The sequence below is a fragment of the Somniosus microcephalus genome, chromosome 18 (assembly GCF_052327205.1).
Source record: "Somniosus microcephalus isolate GS21.2 chromosome 18, FLI_Smic_1.0, whole genome shotgun sequence".
Taxonomy (NCBI): Eukaryota; Metazoa; Chordata; class Chondrichthyes; order Squaliformes; family Somniosidae; genus Somniosus; species Somniosus microcephalus.
In genome coordinates, this window is record NC_141004.1 from 32,299,670 (window position 1) to 32,315,088 (window position 15,419).

The 15,419-nt window shown below is 44.6% G+C and overlaps 1 protein-coding gene and 1 long non-coding RNA gene across 2 annotated transcripts in view; one reads left to right on the forward strand and one right to left on the reverse strand.

The window, feature by feature from the left end:
- The window catches only part of LOC147105199 (semaphorin-3D-like), a 147,915-nt gene extending 139,681 nt beyond the window's left edge, over positions 1-8,234 (forward strand). The window contains exon 17 of the mRNA XM_086011320.1: positions 1,382-8,234. Coding sequence (XP_085867446.1) covers positions 1,382-1,753 — 372 coding nt within the window. The 3' untranslated portion in view covers positions 1,754-8,234. The remainder of the gene's footprint in view (positions 1-1,381) is intronic.
- Positions 4,080-8,686, reverse strand: LOC147105200 (uncharacterized). The gene is made up of 3 exons (XR_015081707.1): positions 8,490-8,686; positions 6,341-6,399; positions 4,080-4,161 (listed from the first exon to the last, which is right to left on the reverse strand). It is a non-coding gene; the product is annotated as an uncharacterized LOC147105200 (long non-coding RNA).
- Between the last annotated feature and the right edge of the window lie 6,733 nt (positions 8,687-15,419).

A 15,419-nucleotide genomic window follows, 5' to 3' on the forward strand; every position in this document is an offset into this window, starting at 1 on the left:
CTTTTCCTGCAAGGAGGGAAAGAAGAGAAGATTGAGTGAGAGTGATGAAATGAGTGTAAGGAATGGCTGGGTTACATCTGTAGAGGGTGACTATGATGGAGTGGGGTGGCAATGCCTAGCGGCCTCCTTGTGTGATGTTAGTTGATATGATTGTATTACGATGATGGTGACTGTGAGGGGTGGCTAATAAGATGGGAATGTGATAATGTAGATAGAGAGGGAGGGATGGGTGGGCATGCAAGGTATGTTGGTGCGAGTAAGGATGTGGAGGAGTAGGGTTGGAAAGGCAGAGTGATGGGAAGCACAGCAGGATGAAGTTGAGTGTGGCTTTGTACTCACCTTTCCTGATCTAATGAGATCATGGAATCGTTTCCGGCACTGCACCCAGGTCCTCCTGACCACATCCCTGCTGTTTACCTCCTCTGCCATTTGGAGCCAGGCTGTTTTTGTCTCCTGGGGAGGTTTCTTCCACCCATTCGAAGGGAAGAGGACCTCCCTGCGTGCTCTGACTCCCTCCACAAGCATATGGAGGGATTCATCGGAGAACCGAGGTGCAGCCCTCTGCCTCTGTGCAGTTATGTCTCCAAGTGTTTGGAGCAATGAAAACCTCCAGTGTGCTGCCTGCACACTCCTAGAGGAATCTTCAAATGCAATGTGGCCATGGGCTCCTTTAAATACCCCAGTTGAAAACACGTCATCGATGATGCCATCATACCCGTACCATTTAGTGGGGCCGGGTAACGCGCAGAGCGGGCTTAATGGGCCCCATTAGCACAAAGTCGATTTCTGCAGCGGCATGGAAGCAACAACGGGGTCGCGACCCACCACGCCAAGGACCCACCATGCCGACCACCTGCACCCGACTCACCCAGCTAAAGAAAGTTCCAACCTAAGTTTCTGCTGGTATGGGTCAATAAACACAACTCTGTCCATAACTTCGCATTTACTGCTACTACCTGACTCCGAGAGACTATAAAGGTTGTTGGGGCAGGAAATGGAAGTGCCACATTGGTGCAGTAGAGGGACTATTATTAAGACTAAAGTTAAGGCATATTGTTGGAACAGCAGGGAACTTTACCCTGCATCTAACTGCACCTATCTCGTACTGTACCTGACATAGGAATGCAGGAAGAGAAAAAGTGGGGGGGAAAGTGGGTAAATGGTTCTTTTCCAGCACTGACATTCCTTATGAGCAGAAAAGTTCATCAGAAAAGTAGGGTAGGTTGTGACTGTATAACCACTATAGATATCTGTAATTTAATACAAGTTATGATAAATATATGTTCATTAGATTATCCTCATGTAATAAGGTTTTTTTTTAAGAGTCTACAGGTATATCTTACTTTATACTATTTTGTCTAATTTTTGTTTTTATATGTAGATAAAATATGGTGCCAGAATCATCAAAACAAGGCTTGGTCTACTCATCCGTCATTTGCAGGAAGATGATGCTGGGATTTACTATTGCAGAGCTGTGGAAAATACATTCACCAAAATCATTTCAAAGTTTCACCTTAAAATTATTCTGAGTGATTTCATGGCAGCTCCGACGAAAGCGGCGTCCAACGATGGAAAGGGTCGAGACACTCGGAGCAGGATGAGGCTACGTTACAAGGATTTTCTGCAGCTTCTGAACAAACCAGGCATTACTGTAAATGAATACTGCCAGCAAATCTGGCGAAACGGAAAGAGAGGACAAAATAGCAAAACGGCAGCAAAATGGAAAAACACACCAGAATTTAAGCGTTATTAGATTTCGGACAGTATAAAATGCTTTATGATGTTCCTTTTGAGGAGGTACAGTAACAAAAGATGTTCACTGGACTGTTGTATCAGAGTCGTGGCTGAATAATCCGACTCTGGCTCTGGTAAACTGTGAAGACTTAAAAAGTCCCACTGGAAATAATGAAATGTTGCCATACAAGCGGAAAAATGTATAGCAAGAAGTATGAATATATCTGGGTGTATTCTATTCGTTAGAAATACATGTCTCTTAAAAGGAAGATTTGCTTTAAAACAAAACATTACTATGTAGGCTTTTTTTTAAATAGTTTGGGGAAAAAAATTGTCAATGAGTTCTCAAACCTCTCAAGAAGTCTACCAGTAAATGAATCTTACTGTGGCGGCGTGGATTGCAAGCCTATCCCAATCTACCAATCTCAGAGCCACCAGTGATTTGAAAAGTCAATACCAACTGTGCATTGATCAACATTTTGTACGTATGACTTGGCACAATTAAAGGTAATGGCCCGGATTTTGTGGTCAGCAGCAAAGGAACGGTGCTCGCCGCACACCTCGCTGACAGCTGCCCACAACGCTTTGCTCAAATCCAGTGTCTGATCCCATCGTGGTGCCCTCTACGGGGCATCTTTGGTGTCTGTGAGCAGGACAAGAAACAGCGAGTCTCTTCGCCCAATCCGATGGAAGAACTCTCGGCATTCTGCCAGCACAATTCACACTCCATCTCGAGCCATCTTTTGTTTCTTAACCTGTCCCATTACCATCTCCTCTTGCCTTGAATATCTCGTAATGCCTCTTTTCTTCTCCTGCCTTCCATCCTATCACAGACCTCCCCTTTTGTTCTTTCATCCCCTCCCCCATTTCCCAGCCCCTAAACTTGCTTTTAAATCTGCTCCATTTCCTGCTTGTTTCCAGTTCTGACGAAAGGTCTTCGACCTGAAACGTTAACTCTGTTTCTCTCTCCACGGATGCTGCCCTGGCCTGCTGAGTTTTTCCAGCGTTTTCTGTTGTTATTTCAGATTTCCAGCATCCGCAGTATTTTGCTATTGTCTCATTGAGACACGCAGGGCTGGATTTTGCCAATGGGGAGCTTTTGGAGGCGGGACTCCCACTTGTCGGGTTTTAGTCCCGCCTCCATCAACTTCTGGCCAACCCACACTATTTTCCCTTGATTGACCTTGTTAAGCCCGCCCAGTGGGCTTACCAGGCCAATTAAGGGGAAGCTGGTTACATAGAACGTCAGCTCAGTGAAGCTGTCAAACACTGACATTCTCTGTTGTTTCATGAGTTTTTGTATTCAAGACTCATCAAACCTCTTCTGTGAGCAGAAATTAGATGGTTGTTGCATTGGAGAATGCAGCAGCCATCTGTCATCTCTGCCGGTGACATGTGAGACTCTCCACATCTCCAACGTTTGAAGCCTGCAGGAAGAAACAAAGGTAAGTAAACATTTTCTATCACTTTCAACTCACCTCACATACTTACCTCTCCACACTGGCACCCATCACTTACCTTCACAGCGCACTTTTGCACCCCTCTGACCCCGCAGACCCACTGCTCGCCTCGGTGACCCTGGCGGGATTCGCAGCCTTCAGGAAGTCAGCAACTGTGTGGTAAAATGGGGATAATCCTCTTATCTGCCTGTTAACTACCTGTTAACAGGCAGTTAAGTGGCTGTAATCCCCTTCCCGCCTCCAGGAGACGGGACCCAGCGTGGGTCGGCTACCCGCCTCCTGGGAAGATGGCACAGAGGCGGGTTGGGGCGGGATGGGCACCCACCCCCAGATTCTGCCATTTTCCCAGCAGTCCCACCTCCAAACCTGCCTTCCAGGGCTGGCAAGATCGTGCCCACAGAGTCTAAACCATAAAGTATGAAGCAGGAAGTATAAATTAGATTTAACTCATGTACAGAAAGCAAAATAAAGATTGGGTAAGACAGATGGGATTAAGAGAGGGAGATAAATGAGACAGACAAATTTTTTTTTAATTTTTAATTTTTTTTTTACATCTCCAGCATAAATTACCTTCTGAAGGAATGAGACACCACACTTGTAAAATTCAATTTTCAGGGCCAGAGAGGTTGTTTGTCAGTAATTATCACTTACCACACTGTTAAAAATTCACTTACTCCTGAATGCACCAGCCCTAACTTTTTCTGGTGTCTTTAGTGGGGAACTAATAGGCAAGTAGCCCAACTTCACACTGTTGCATTGATTTCAGTCCTTAGTTTATCGGTGAGGAATGTTACAGCAAACCCTGTGGAGGAGCAGGTTATCTCTGACAGCAAATTCTGGATTTCCACGTTTAACTGTGCGTGTGCAGATGGCGGAAGTTGCTGTCCAATTTACATCGTTATAATGGTGAGCACTGTTAGCCTCACCGTTATTATCTACACAAAATCCAAGCCAATATAGACATGATCTGGAAGAAGGTGGGAGTAACTAGATTAAGGATTGCTAAATTTATTATTTCATATGCATTTTTTAATTATACCCTTTGAAGAATAAGCATATTTTGTACTACAGTTTCAAAATCATAAATAAGGCATGCCTCAATCTTAAATGATATGGTATACCTTCATTGAATTATATATGTTATCATCCCAAACTAATTCTCAAATAGCCTTAGACATTTTACTTCTTTTACGTGCATACCAAGTAAGTGTATATCTGGCCAGGTACATTGAATAAGGGGGCTGAATTTGCGGTCGGAGGCGTACCTCCGGAGTACGCCTCCGACCCACAAAGCATTTCTGCATCTACCTGCTGTCCTCCAAGCTGTGGAGTGTTTGGGTCTCAGGCCTCCAGGTGTACGCCTGTGTAAACGCCCAGGGATGCAGGCAGTTTGGAAACATCCCTGGGATCACGTCGGACTGGTCTTCCAGTCACAAAAGAGGATTCTACTGCTGTCATTTCTGAACAGAATCCCCTAATGACAAGCAATGGAATCCTGAAATAATTAAACAATTTACACAATTCTAATAAATATAAATGTTCTGAATTTCAATTTTATTCATAAGTTAAAATTTAATTTTTTGAAAAAGATTTTCAAGCATCTTAAACCTGGCCAATATTTGCCTAAACTAACTTAGTGCTTGTGCATAACTTTTTATTTTTAAATGTTTAATTTAAGATTTATAATAACCCTTATGCTGATGAAAGCAGGCCCTATGCCTGCTTTTACCAGCTGTAAGAGTTGCGTGGGCAATTGCTGGGCAACTCTGTGCCCGCGATATTGCTTTTACTTTCAGTTTGGATGATCTGTCAAGGCGTTCCTTGACAGATTGCAAGTTCCGGATTTCGCGCAAGCACATGCGGAAACCCGGAAGTTGCGGAGCCATTCTGATGGATTATGGCGACCTACGCCGAGACCGCAATTTCTGCCCCGTAGAGTTCACCTTATACGTACAGAGCCTTCATTGAGTTATCTAGTTATTTCTTACAGAGCTTATTCAGAATTAGTTTTATACATCTTGAATCCCTAGTCTGACAATGAATGAGGCTAAAAGCAATATAACCTGGTCCATAACAGAGTCACTAAGCACCTTATGAGACAGAGCTAAATATTTTCCTTCCCAGTAGAAGAGTGACTCCATAAAAAGGTAAATAATTGTGTTACCTTCTCCTCTGCCAATTTTTGCAATGAGGTTTTCTTCTAAGGTTTTCTATTAGCCTACTGACAAATGTACCTGAATTATACTGATACTTCTTATCAGCTTTCTTATTGGAAAGCCTAAAACATTATAATATTTTGTGTAAACATGCATTAAATGTCTGTATCTTTTGTATTAACTGAGGTTGCACTAAAAATCCACAACTGTACTTCAATGACTTCAGTCTTAAAATGGGTGTGAAACATTCCTGCTTATTTCTTAACAGGGCTTGTTGACGTCACCAAATGCGCTGGTTGGCTTATACTAATCTGCAGTCACGGTAGCTACTTTTTCCATATAGGAAGGCCTTGGGCTTGCATACAGTGCATTGTACAGCAATAGTGACAATTTTACAGGTATTGACCTTTTGCTTATTTCTTTTGAGCACTACCATAGCCAGGAGTGAATTAACACATGGGCCGACAGGGCTTGTGGCCCAGGGGCCCCAGCCAAATATAATGCCCTCGGTAAAACTCACCACAACGTGGCAGAACTGCATGCAACCGCTGCTTTATTAATGCAGTGTGTAAAAATTCTATGGGCTATTTTTTCTTGCATTTCGCTACACGTTTATGTTTTAATGGATCGAGGGGGTTGGTCGTGTTGGGAATGCAGAGGGACCCCTGCTATTCTTGATGTCCCGGGCACAAGAATCCATTCTCTGGCTCTGACCCTAACATTCTTGCACCAAAGCGAATATAATGAGTTTTGGCTTTGAAATGAAATAAGTCTTTAAAAAAGCAGCCTTAAATTAATTGGTTAATATTATTATTGCTAACTTGTAAAGTTAACTACCACAGTCGTTCTAGGTAATGGTATGAAACACGCTGCAGGATTTCAAATCCATGCTCTATAATGGAGAATGGACCTACAAATATACTGAGTAAAGGAGTTTATCTGCCTGCAGAAAAGAATTCTCTGATCGTTCATCACTGTATGGACACTTACCAATTCAAAATGATAAAAACTGTACCAATTAGAAGGAAAAGTATCGTCAGTGTATTCACCTGCCAAAAAGGTAAAATTAAGCCATTTTATTAAGTTTACCAGTAAATAATACACAATATCCACTTATAGCAAAGCTTGATACAATGTAACTTAATCAACTGTGAAAAGGTCCTCAGGTTCTAATCTCTCACCATTTAATTAAAAGGAGACATGTTGCTTTATAGTGAAAATTTGAGTTTTGACTTCCACTATTTACATGTTTCACTTCCAGTGAAGTTAACTAGACGCCACGAACAGAAACCCTGCCAGATTTTCTCTCACTCAGCGCAGGAGCCCTGAGATGAAGTGGAGCACTCGCCTGCCACCATGTAGGTTGAGGTCAACTGACTCAGCACATGGGGAATCAAACCTGGGACCTTTTTGCTCTGCATGGCTCAGTTTAGGTTTTGTTCGTTTGAGCACACAGACAGTATAATTAGCCTCCACAAACTGGAGGTGTAAGGTGTCTACAATCAAAGGCCTAAAGCTCCTTCAGTAATACAAACCTATGCGAAATTGCCCATTACCAAAGAAAAAACTTTGATATATATATACAATATACATATCCAGCATCTTTTATGTCCTCCCAAAGTATTTCACAGCCAATAGTGAAGTGCAGTCACTGTTATTATGTAGGTAAACACAGCAGTCAATTTGCAAGATTCCAAAAAGAGTCCAAAAACAGCAATGAGACAAATGACCGGGTGATTTTTTTTGGTGGTGTTGATTGAGGGATAAATGTTAGCCAGAGAACAATGAGAACTCTCCTGCTCTTCTTAAATTAGTACCATGGGATGTTTTATGCCAACCCAAGCTGGCAGACAGGGCTTTAGTTTAACATCTCATCAGAAAAAGAGCACCCCAGACAATGCAGCACTATCAAATCAAATCAAATCAACTTTTATTGTCATTGTTAGTGCACAAGTGCAGTACAACGAAATGTAGGCTTGCGGCTCCCGAGAGTGTACATTTAGATTAAGACATTTAAACATTCAACATACATTTGGCTTGCAATACATTAACATAAACATAACCATAATAAAGTGCATTGGCAGATGTGCAGGCTTTAGAGTTTATTTGTGGAGTTCAGTAGGATGACAGCCCTGGGAAAGAAGCTGTTCCTAAATCTAGTCGTACGGGTGCGAATGCATCTGTAGCGTCTCCCAGATGGCAGGAGGGCGAACAGACTGTGGCTGGGGTGGGTAGGGTCTTTGATGATGGACCGTGACCTCCGTAAACAGCGTTTCTGGTATATGTGCTCTATGGTCGGTAGATTATGTGCTCAAGTCCTGGAGTGGAGCATTGACTCCTAAACAAGAGGGCTACTACTGACTTTTTATATAGCTCCCAAACTATCTTAACAGAGGACTGTGGTTATATATAGTTTGCCAATTTAATATTTTGCCTTACAAAATCCTGTTTCTTTCTGTTCCGCTTTGTGATAATTTAACTTTCATTTTTCTTGGATTGCTTTTAAATAAAAAGTGGCTGGCAGAAATATGAATTATCCCATCAAAGAGGTCAAAATGTGTGTCTTGTAAAAATATGTGGAATGCAACTCATTACAGTATATTGTACTTGATTGTAAAAAGAAAGTATTGCTTCTTGATGTAAAATGTTGGTCACTGATACGGATTTCCATGTGAATGCACAACTGGGATGAGGAATGCAAACAATATCTTTGGAAAGATACTGAATATCAGATACACTTTGTGTTAACACTGTACAATGTAGACTGCATCTACATGCATACAATGGTGATACATACTATGCCTGATAAGCACCATATTACACTGACAATTTAATATCTTGCTGTATTAGAATTATAAGAATAAAGATTTTTAACTTACAAAAATGTGTTTATTAAATCTTGCAATAAAAATGTTTGAAGAGGTACATTAGGGTCATCCACATAAGATTTTGTGGGAGAAATACATTAGATTTGAGAGTTTTATTTTCATTGTATCCCCTCTTTTTCTCTGTAGCCTCCTCCAGCCCTGCAACCATTCTCTTTCCCAAAACTCTGCATTCCTCTGACTGGGTTTTGTGTATCCCTCTGCCTTTGTCACACCATGGCTAATTGCCAATTAAAGACTAATTGTTCACTCACTCGCACTATAATACAAGATCTCTCCTTCGAAGACTCTGTCTCTTTTCTCTGACAGTTCTTTCTCTGCAATGATTAACGTTGTTCCTTTGCAGTGTTTCCAATCCTCTATCGAGTGATCTTCCTAGATTTGGATGGATTTGATGGACGCACTTGTTTTTGAGTTCTCTCCTAGTGGCTGTCACGTGTACAAATGCACGTTTTGTTCCACTTTGCTGTGTTTTGTCCACCACTCTGGGTTGTCATGGTTTTCATTGTGAAGCCAGATGACATCACCCCTCAGTTGTGATGTTGGGCCCTGGACCGTGTGCCCATATAAGTGGTGGCAGTTTAAGGTGGGTGGGAGTTAAGGCCCAGCCATGAGATACAGACCATTCTGACAAGGCAACAATCCCAACCCTTGGCAGTCTTGTTGGATTGTGTTCCCAATATTGTTATGTATTGTGTGTTCTCCTCCCACCTGTGGTGGCGCTGTCACAGGAGATAAATGGTTGGGTGTTCTCTCGGTTAAGTTTAGCTCTCTTTGTTCGGAACTTTCCAGAACGTCCTTTCCTTCCTGAATAAAGCACTTCATGTTTGAATCTCTGAGTTCTGAGTCCTAAATTGTGTCTAGGTAGAAAGGTACCGACACAACAAATATAGACCCTACTGTACCACGGACTCTCAAAGTACTCGTGCCTCAATATGGGATTGTGGGCAGACATTTCTAGTAAAATTCTCCAAAATTGAGATGTTCACGGGACTCAAAATGAGAAATAAAAGATCTGATCCCACCTGCCCTTTCGCAAGTTAGAATGTAAAAGCATCATTCCAGCCCCTGGCAGTAAGGGGCCTTCACCCCGGTAGGATTGTCTCAAATAATATGGAGCGGGTCAGATGCCATTTGTATTTGACTAGAAAGGTTGTGGGTTTGTGCACACATCACAAGCTGTTTTTATTTGTGCGCTGACAGGATTGAAGCTGCATCATGATGTCATGAGGAAGTTGCTTTGACAAAGGGTAATGGTCAAAGGGTGTTTTTGTGACTGGAAGGCTGTTTCCAGTGGGGTTCCACAGGGCTCAGTACTGGGTCCTTTGTTTTTTGTGGTATATATCAATGATTTGGACTTGAATGTAGGAAGTATGAGTAAGAAGTTTGCAGATGATACAAAAATTGGCCGTGTGGTTGATAATGAAGAAGAAAGCTGCAGACTACAGGAAGATATCACTGGACTGGTCAGGTAGGCAGAACAGTGGCAAATGGAATTCAACCTGGAGAAGTGTGAGGTAATGCATTTGGGGAGGGCTAACAAGGCAAGGGAATACACTATAAATGGACACTGAGAAGTGCAGAAGATCAGAAGGACCTTGGAGTGCATGTCCACAGAAAGTAGCAGGACAGGTAGATAAGGTGGTTAAGAAGGCATACGGGATACTTGCCTTTATTAGTCGAGGCATAGAATATAAGAGCAGGGAGGTTATGCTTCAACTGTATAAAACACTAGTTAGGCCGCAGCTAGAATACTGCATGCAGTTCTGGTCACCACATTACAGGGAGGATGTGATTGCACTATAGGGGCTGCTGAGGAGATTTATGAGGATGTTGCCTGGGCTGGGGAATTTTAGCTATGAGGAAAGATTGGATAGGCTGGGGTTGTTTTCTTTGGAACAGAGGAGGGTGAGGGGGGACCTAATTGAGGTGTATAAAATTATGAGGGGCCTAGATAGATTGGATAGGAAGGACCTATTTCCTTTAGCAGAGGCGTCAACAACCAGGGGGCATAGATTTAAAGTAATTGGTAGGAGGTTTAGAGGGGATTGGAGGAGAATTTTTTTCACCCAGAGGGTGGTGGGGGTCTGGAACTCACTGCCTGAAAGGATGGTAGAGGCAGAGACCATCATCACATTTAAAAGTACTTGGATATGCACTTGAAGTACCGTAACCTACAAGGCTACGGACCAAGTGCTGGAAATTGGGATTAGGGTGGATGACTGTTTGTCGGCCGGCACAGACAAGATGGGCCAAGTGGCCTCCTTCTGTGCTGTAAATTTCTATGATTCTATGATTTTATGGACAGATGCCTCCACCTCGGCCCCATGCTCTGGAATTCCCTCCCCAAATCTCTCCGCCTCTCCAACTTCCTCTCTTCCTTTAAGACTCTCCTTTTAAGCCCACTTTTTCGACCAGGCTTTTGGTCACCCTCCTAATACCTCCTTCTTTGGCTTGGTGTCCATTTTTTTCCACGTGCCTCTGTGAAGTGTTTTTTCTACATTAAGGTGCAAAATAAATGCAAGTTGTTAATGGTTGAATATTGATAGATCCAGGCAGGTATATTATTTTAATAAATATATTGCATGTACATCAGTTCAACATACCCTGAGAATTATAGAGAAATTCTTTGAAATAGTTTAATAATTAATATTCTTACAAAATACAAATTTAGGCATACCCAACATTTTCATTAAGCTTTCAAGCAGATAGGTACTATAAAAGCACATTCTATGATTCTATACTAATGTGCTGTGCCATACAGTGGCAAGAAGTTGGTTCGTACCCCACCAGCTCACACAAGTGATCACTGATTCCAGTTGGCCAATAGTGTGGGTGCTAAGGGTAACATTTCCTTTTTTTTTAAAGTTAAGATTTCTTTATCAATAGTTCACAAAGCAAAATCTTCCCTTCAATCTGGAAGAAAGGAAAAAAATCAGAGGGGCAGTTACCATGGGGAACTTTTCTGTACAGTAGAGTGAATGGTAACGGAATGGCCTGTAAACATTGTAGTAAGTGGTGTTCTAAACAGGAGAAAATACAAACATTCTGTAGGAGGCAATTAAAGCAGGATGTGATTTGAGAAAGGTACATGGGAAATAGGAGTTAAAAGAAAGACTTGCATTTATATAACGCCTTTCATGACCTCAGGACATCCCAAAGCACTTTACAGTAAATGAATTACTTTTGAAGTGTAGCCACTGTTGTAATGTAGGAAACAAGGCAGCCAATTTGCGCACAGCAATGAGGTAATGACCAGATAATCTGTTTTTAGTGATGTTGGTTGAGGGATAAATGTTGGCCAGGACACTGGGGGAGAATTAACCTACTTTGTACTTTGTAGATGTACCTATGGGTATTTTTCCTGAACTTTGAATCTGAAATGTCTTAGCCTGAATCAGGAAATGCTGGAAACACTCAGCAGGTCAGGCAGCCTTCTCTCTTTTTACTTCCGATTTCCAGCATCTTCAGTATTTTGCTTTTAGTTTTATTGTTTAATTCACTGCCACTTCTATTCCAGGAATGCCCTCCATGAAGTAGTTCTGCCCTTCTCTGATTTCCGATGCTGCTTGAACTGCTGAGTGGTCCCAGCATTTTCTGTTTTTATTTCACATTTTCAGTATCGGCAGCATTTTGCTTTATGTTAGCCTGAATCAGTATTGCCAGAGACTGTTATTAGGTTGTCTTTGAAAAAGTCAGATGAATTGAGGAATTGTTTTGATGCTGCCATCTATGAAGGAGGCAGTAGGTCTAGTGACTGCAGTTTCTTTCAATGCGGGGAAAACATTTCACAGGATGGAATATGGTTATCTGATATATTGCCTTACAGGCTTTCAATTTAGGAAAAGATTCCGTTTGGTACTGTAAACCCAATGGGATGTTCCACCGGTCACTATTGTTAGAGACTGACATTTCTTTCCCAAAGGCAGATGTGTCTACCACAATTGCCCTTTTTATGCCTCTTTAAAAAAATTAATATTTGATATATATATGTATGTTATTGAAGGTGGCATTGTTGTCAGGCATTTCTGACTTGCAAACTGGCTATTTACTGCTTGTATCCAAATTGATGTATTTATGTATCCAAGGTGATTGTAGATTCAGAGAGTTTATAAGAAACTAGCTGGAGTGCCCGGCGGTGCCGAGGCTTTTTCGAGGGCATGTTGTTGTTGGAAGAGAGAGAGAAAGCGACTGGGGGGAAGAGAGAGAGTGACTGGGGGGAAGAGAGAGAGCGACTGGGGGGAAGAGAGAGAGTGACTGGGGGGAAGAGAGAGAGCGACTGGGGGGAAGAGAGGGAGGGGAGGGGGGAGGGGAGGGGGGGAGGGGGGAGGGGAGGGGGGGAGGGGGGAGGGGAGGGGGGAGGGGAGGGGAGGGCGGGGGGGAGGGGAGGGGAGGGAGGGGAGGGGAGGGGAGGGCGGGGGGAGGGGAGGGAGGGGAAGGGAGGGCGGGGGGGAGGGGAGGGGAGGGGGAGGGCGGGGGAGGGGAGGGCGGGGAGGAGGGGGGGAGGAGGGAGGAGGAGAGGGGGGAAGAAGGGGCGGGAGGAGGAGAGAGGAGGGGGGGAGAGGAGGGAGGGGGGAGGGGAAGGGGGAGAGTCCACGAGCCCCCTGATCCCCGTCCCCTCAAGCTCCCGAGCCCCCTGATCCCCACCCCCCGAACTCCAGAGGTTGGCCCCCCCGAGACTCGCCCCCCCCCCCCACCCACCCACCCCCGAGGCTCGCCCCCCCCACCAACCAAGCACCGAACTCTGGAGGCGCGATCTTCCGAGCACCGGCCTCCCGAGCTGGCTTCAAGATTGCGGCTGTGCGAGACGGCCGGAGGGCCCGGTTGCCAGGGTAACCGTTGACGCTGACCAAGCCCCGCCCCCCGGCCGAGCCAGAGAGAGAGACGCCGCGTCTCAGCTGCTCCTGCTGCGCGCGCACCCTTTAGTAAGGTAGCGGCGCTGGGCTGAGGCCCGCCCCTCCAGCCTTCGAGTGGGGCCGGGAGGTGCCTAGCTCGGGCGTGGGTGCGGAGGAGACGCCGAGGCTTGGAGGCCTACCTGGAAAAATGGGGAAAGGTAGGAAAATTAATGAGATGAGATAAGTTAATTACTTTCTAAATCATTTTTTTTTTAAACAATATGTGTTTTAAAAGCAACGTTTTTTTTAAAGACGCAGAAAGCGGGAAAAAGAAAGGAAAAGTTTGGAATCAAGATGGCGGCGACTCACCTCGGTTCAGAACAATAAGGCCCGCCCACACACGCACCGATTGGTCGACCGTCAGGTCACCAAAGCGTAGGATTGGTCAATCGTCCCGTCACTCGACCGTAGGAGGGCCCGGCCGCACGCGGCAGCAAGCCGCCGTACGGTTGGTCGACCTCGAGGTCACTCTGTCGCTAATGAGCGGATAATGAGATGCTAATGAGCAGAACGTTGAAGGTTTTTCGGATACCGCGGGCGCGATTTTAGCCCGGCCGAAACGTAAATACGCTTAAGACCGTTTTGGAAAGGTAAGCTTTCTTTCGGCGTAACGCACGCGTAGGTACGCCCTGTAACTTTCGAGCGCATACCCAACAGACGCACACGCGATGACAGACAGACAGAAGGACAGAACGACCGATTTATATATATAGATAGGAGCAGGAATAGGCCATACGGCCCCTCGAGCCTGCTCTGCCATTGAAATAAGAGCATGGCTGATCTTCTACATCAACTCCACTTCCCTGCCCTATCCCCATACCCCTTGATTCCCTTAGTGCCTTTTATATTTACTAAAATCCCATTGTTCCTCTTTATCTTTTAACCAGGAACTTTGTCTTGGGGTGTGGTACAGGGACTTTAGCTTTGTCAGTCACTGTTGCTGGCAATCTACTCCCAGATTATCACCAAAATCCACAGTATTTTGCTTTTGTAACTGTTTTATATTAGTTCATCGTGTGGATCAATGCATTTGTAATTTTTGTAAAATTGTATTTCGTGCCTCCAGTTTTGGAAAGTATAAACATAAAATGTGAAATAACAACAGAAAATGCTGGAAATACTCAGCAAGCCAGGCAGCATCCATGGAGAGAGAACAGAGTTAACGTTTCAGGCCTGGGACCCTTCATCAGAACTGGAAAAAGCTGGAGATGTAACAGATATTAAGCAGGTGCAGAGACGGGGGGCGGGGGGTGGGGTGGTGGTTTAGGAGGAGAGGAAGGAATTGAAAGAATATACTGTACTTATGTAAAAGGCAGGAAAGATAAAATGTTGCAAATGGGAATGGCAAAATCATACAGCATGAAAAATGGGGGCAGGGATTATTATCTGAAATTGTTGAACTCGATGTTGAGTCCGGCAGGCTGTAAAGTGCCTAATCGAAAGATGAGCTGCTGTTCCTCGAGCTTACGTTGAGCTTCATTGGAACAATGTAATAGGCTGAGGACAGAGAGATCAGAATGGGAGTGAAGCGGAGAATTAAAGTGACAGGCGACCGGAAGCTCAGGTCACCCTTACGGACTGAACGGAGGTGTTCCGCAAAGCAGTCGCCCAATCTGCATTTGGTCTCCCCAATGTAGAGGATACTGCATCGTGAGCAGCAAATACAGTATATTAAATTGCAAAAATACAAGTAAATCGCTGTTTCACCTGGAAGGGGTATTTGGGGCCCTGGACAGTGGGAAGGGAGGAGGTAAAAGGGCATGTGTTGCATCTCCTGCGCTTGCACGGGAAGGTGCCAGGCGAAGGAGAAGGGCTGTTAGGGGTGATTGAGGAGTGGACCAGGATGTCGCGGAGGGAGTGGTCCCTTCGGAATGCTGAAAGGGGAGGTGAGGGGAAGATGTGTTTGGTGGTGGGATCATGTTGGAGGTGGCGGAAATGGCGGAGGATGATCCGTTGAATGTGGAGGCTGGTGGGGTGAAAGGTGAGGACAAGGGGAACCCTATCGTGGTTCTGGGAGGGAGGGGAAGGGGTGAGAGCAGAAGTGCGGGAAATGGAACGGACATGGTCAAGGGCCGTGTCAACCATGGTAGAGGGGAATCCTCGGTTGAGGAAAAAGGAAGACATGTCAGAAGCACTGGTATGGAAGGTGGCATCGTCAGAACAGACGCGGCGGAGACGGAGAAACTGGGAAAATGGAATAGAGTCCTTACAGGAAGCGGGGTGGGAGGAAGTGTAGTCCAGGTAGCTGTGGGAGTCAGTGGGCTTGTAGTGGATGTTTGTCGAAAGCCG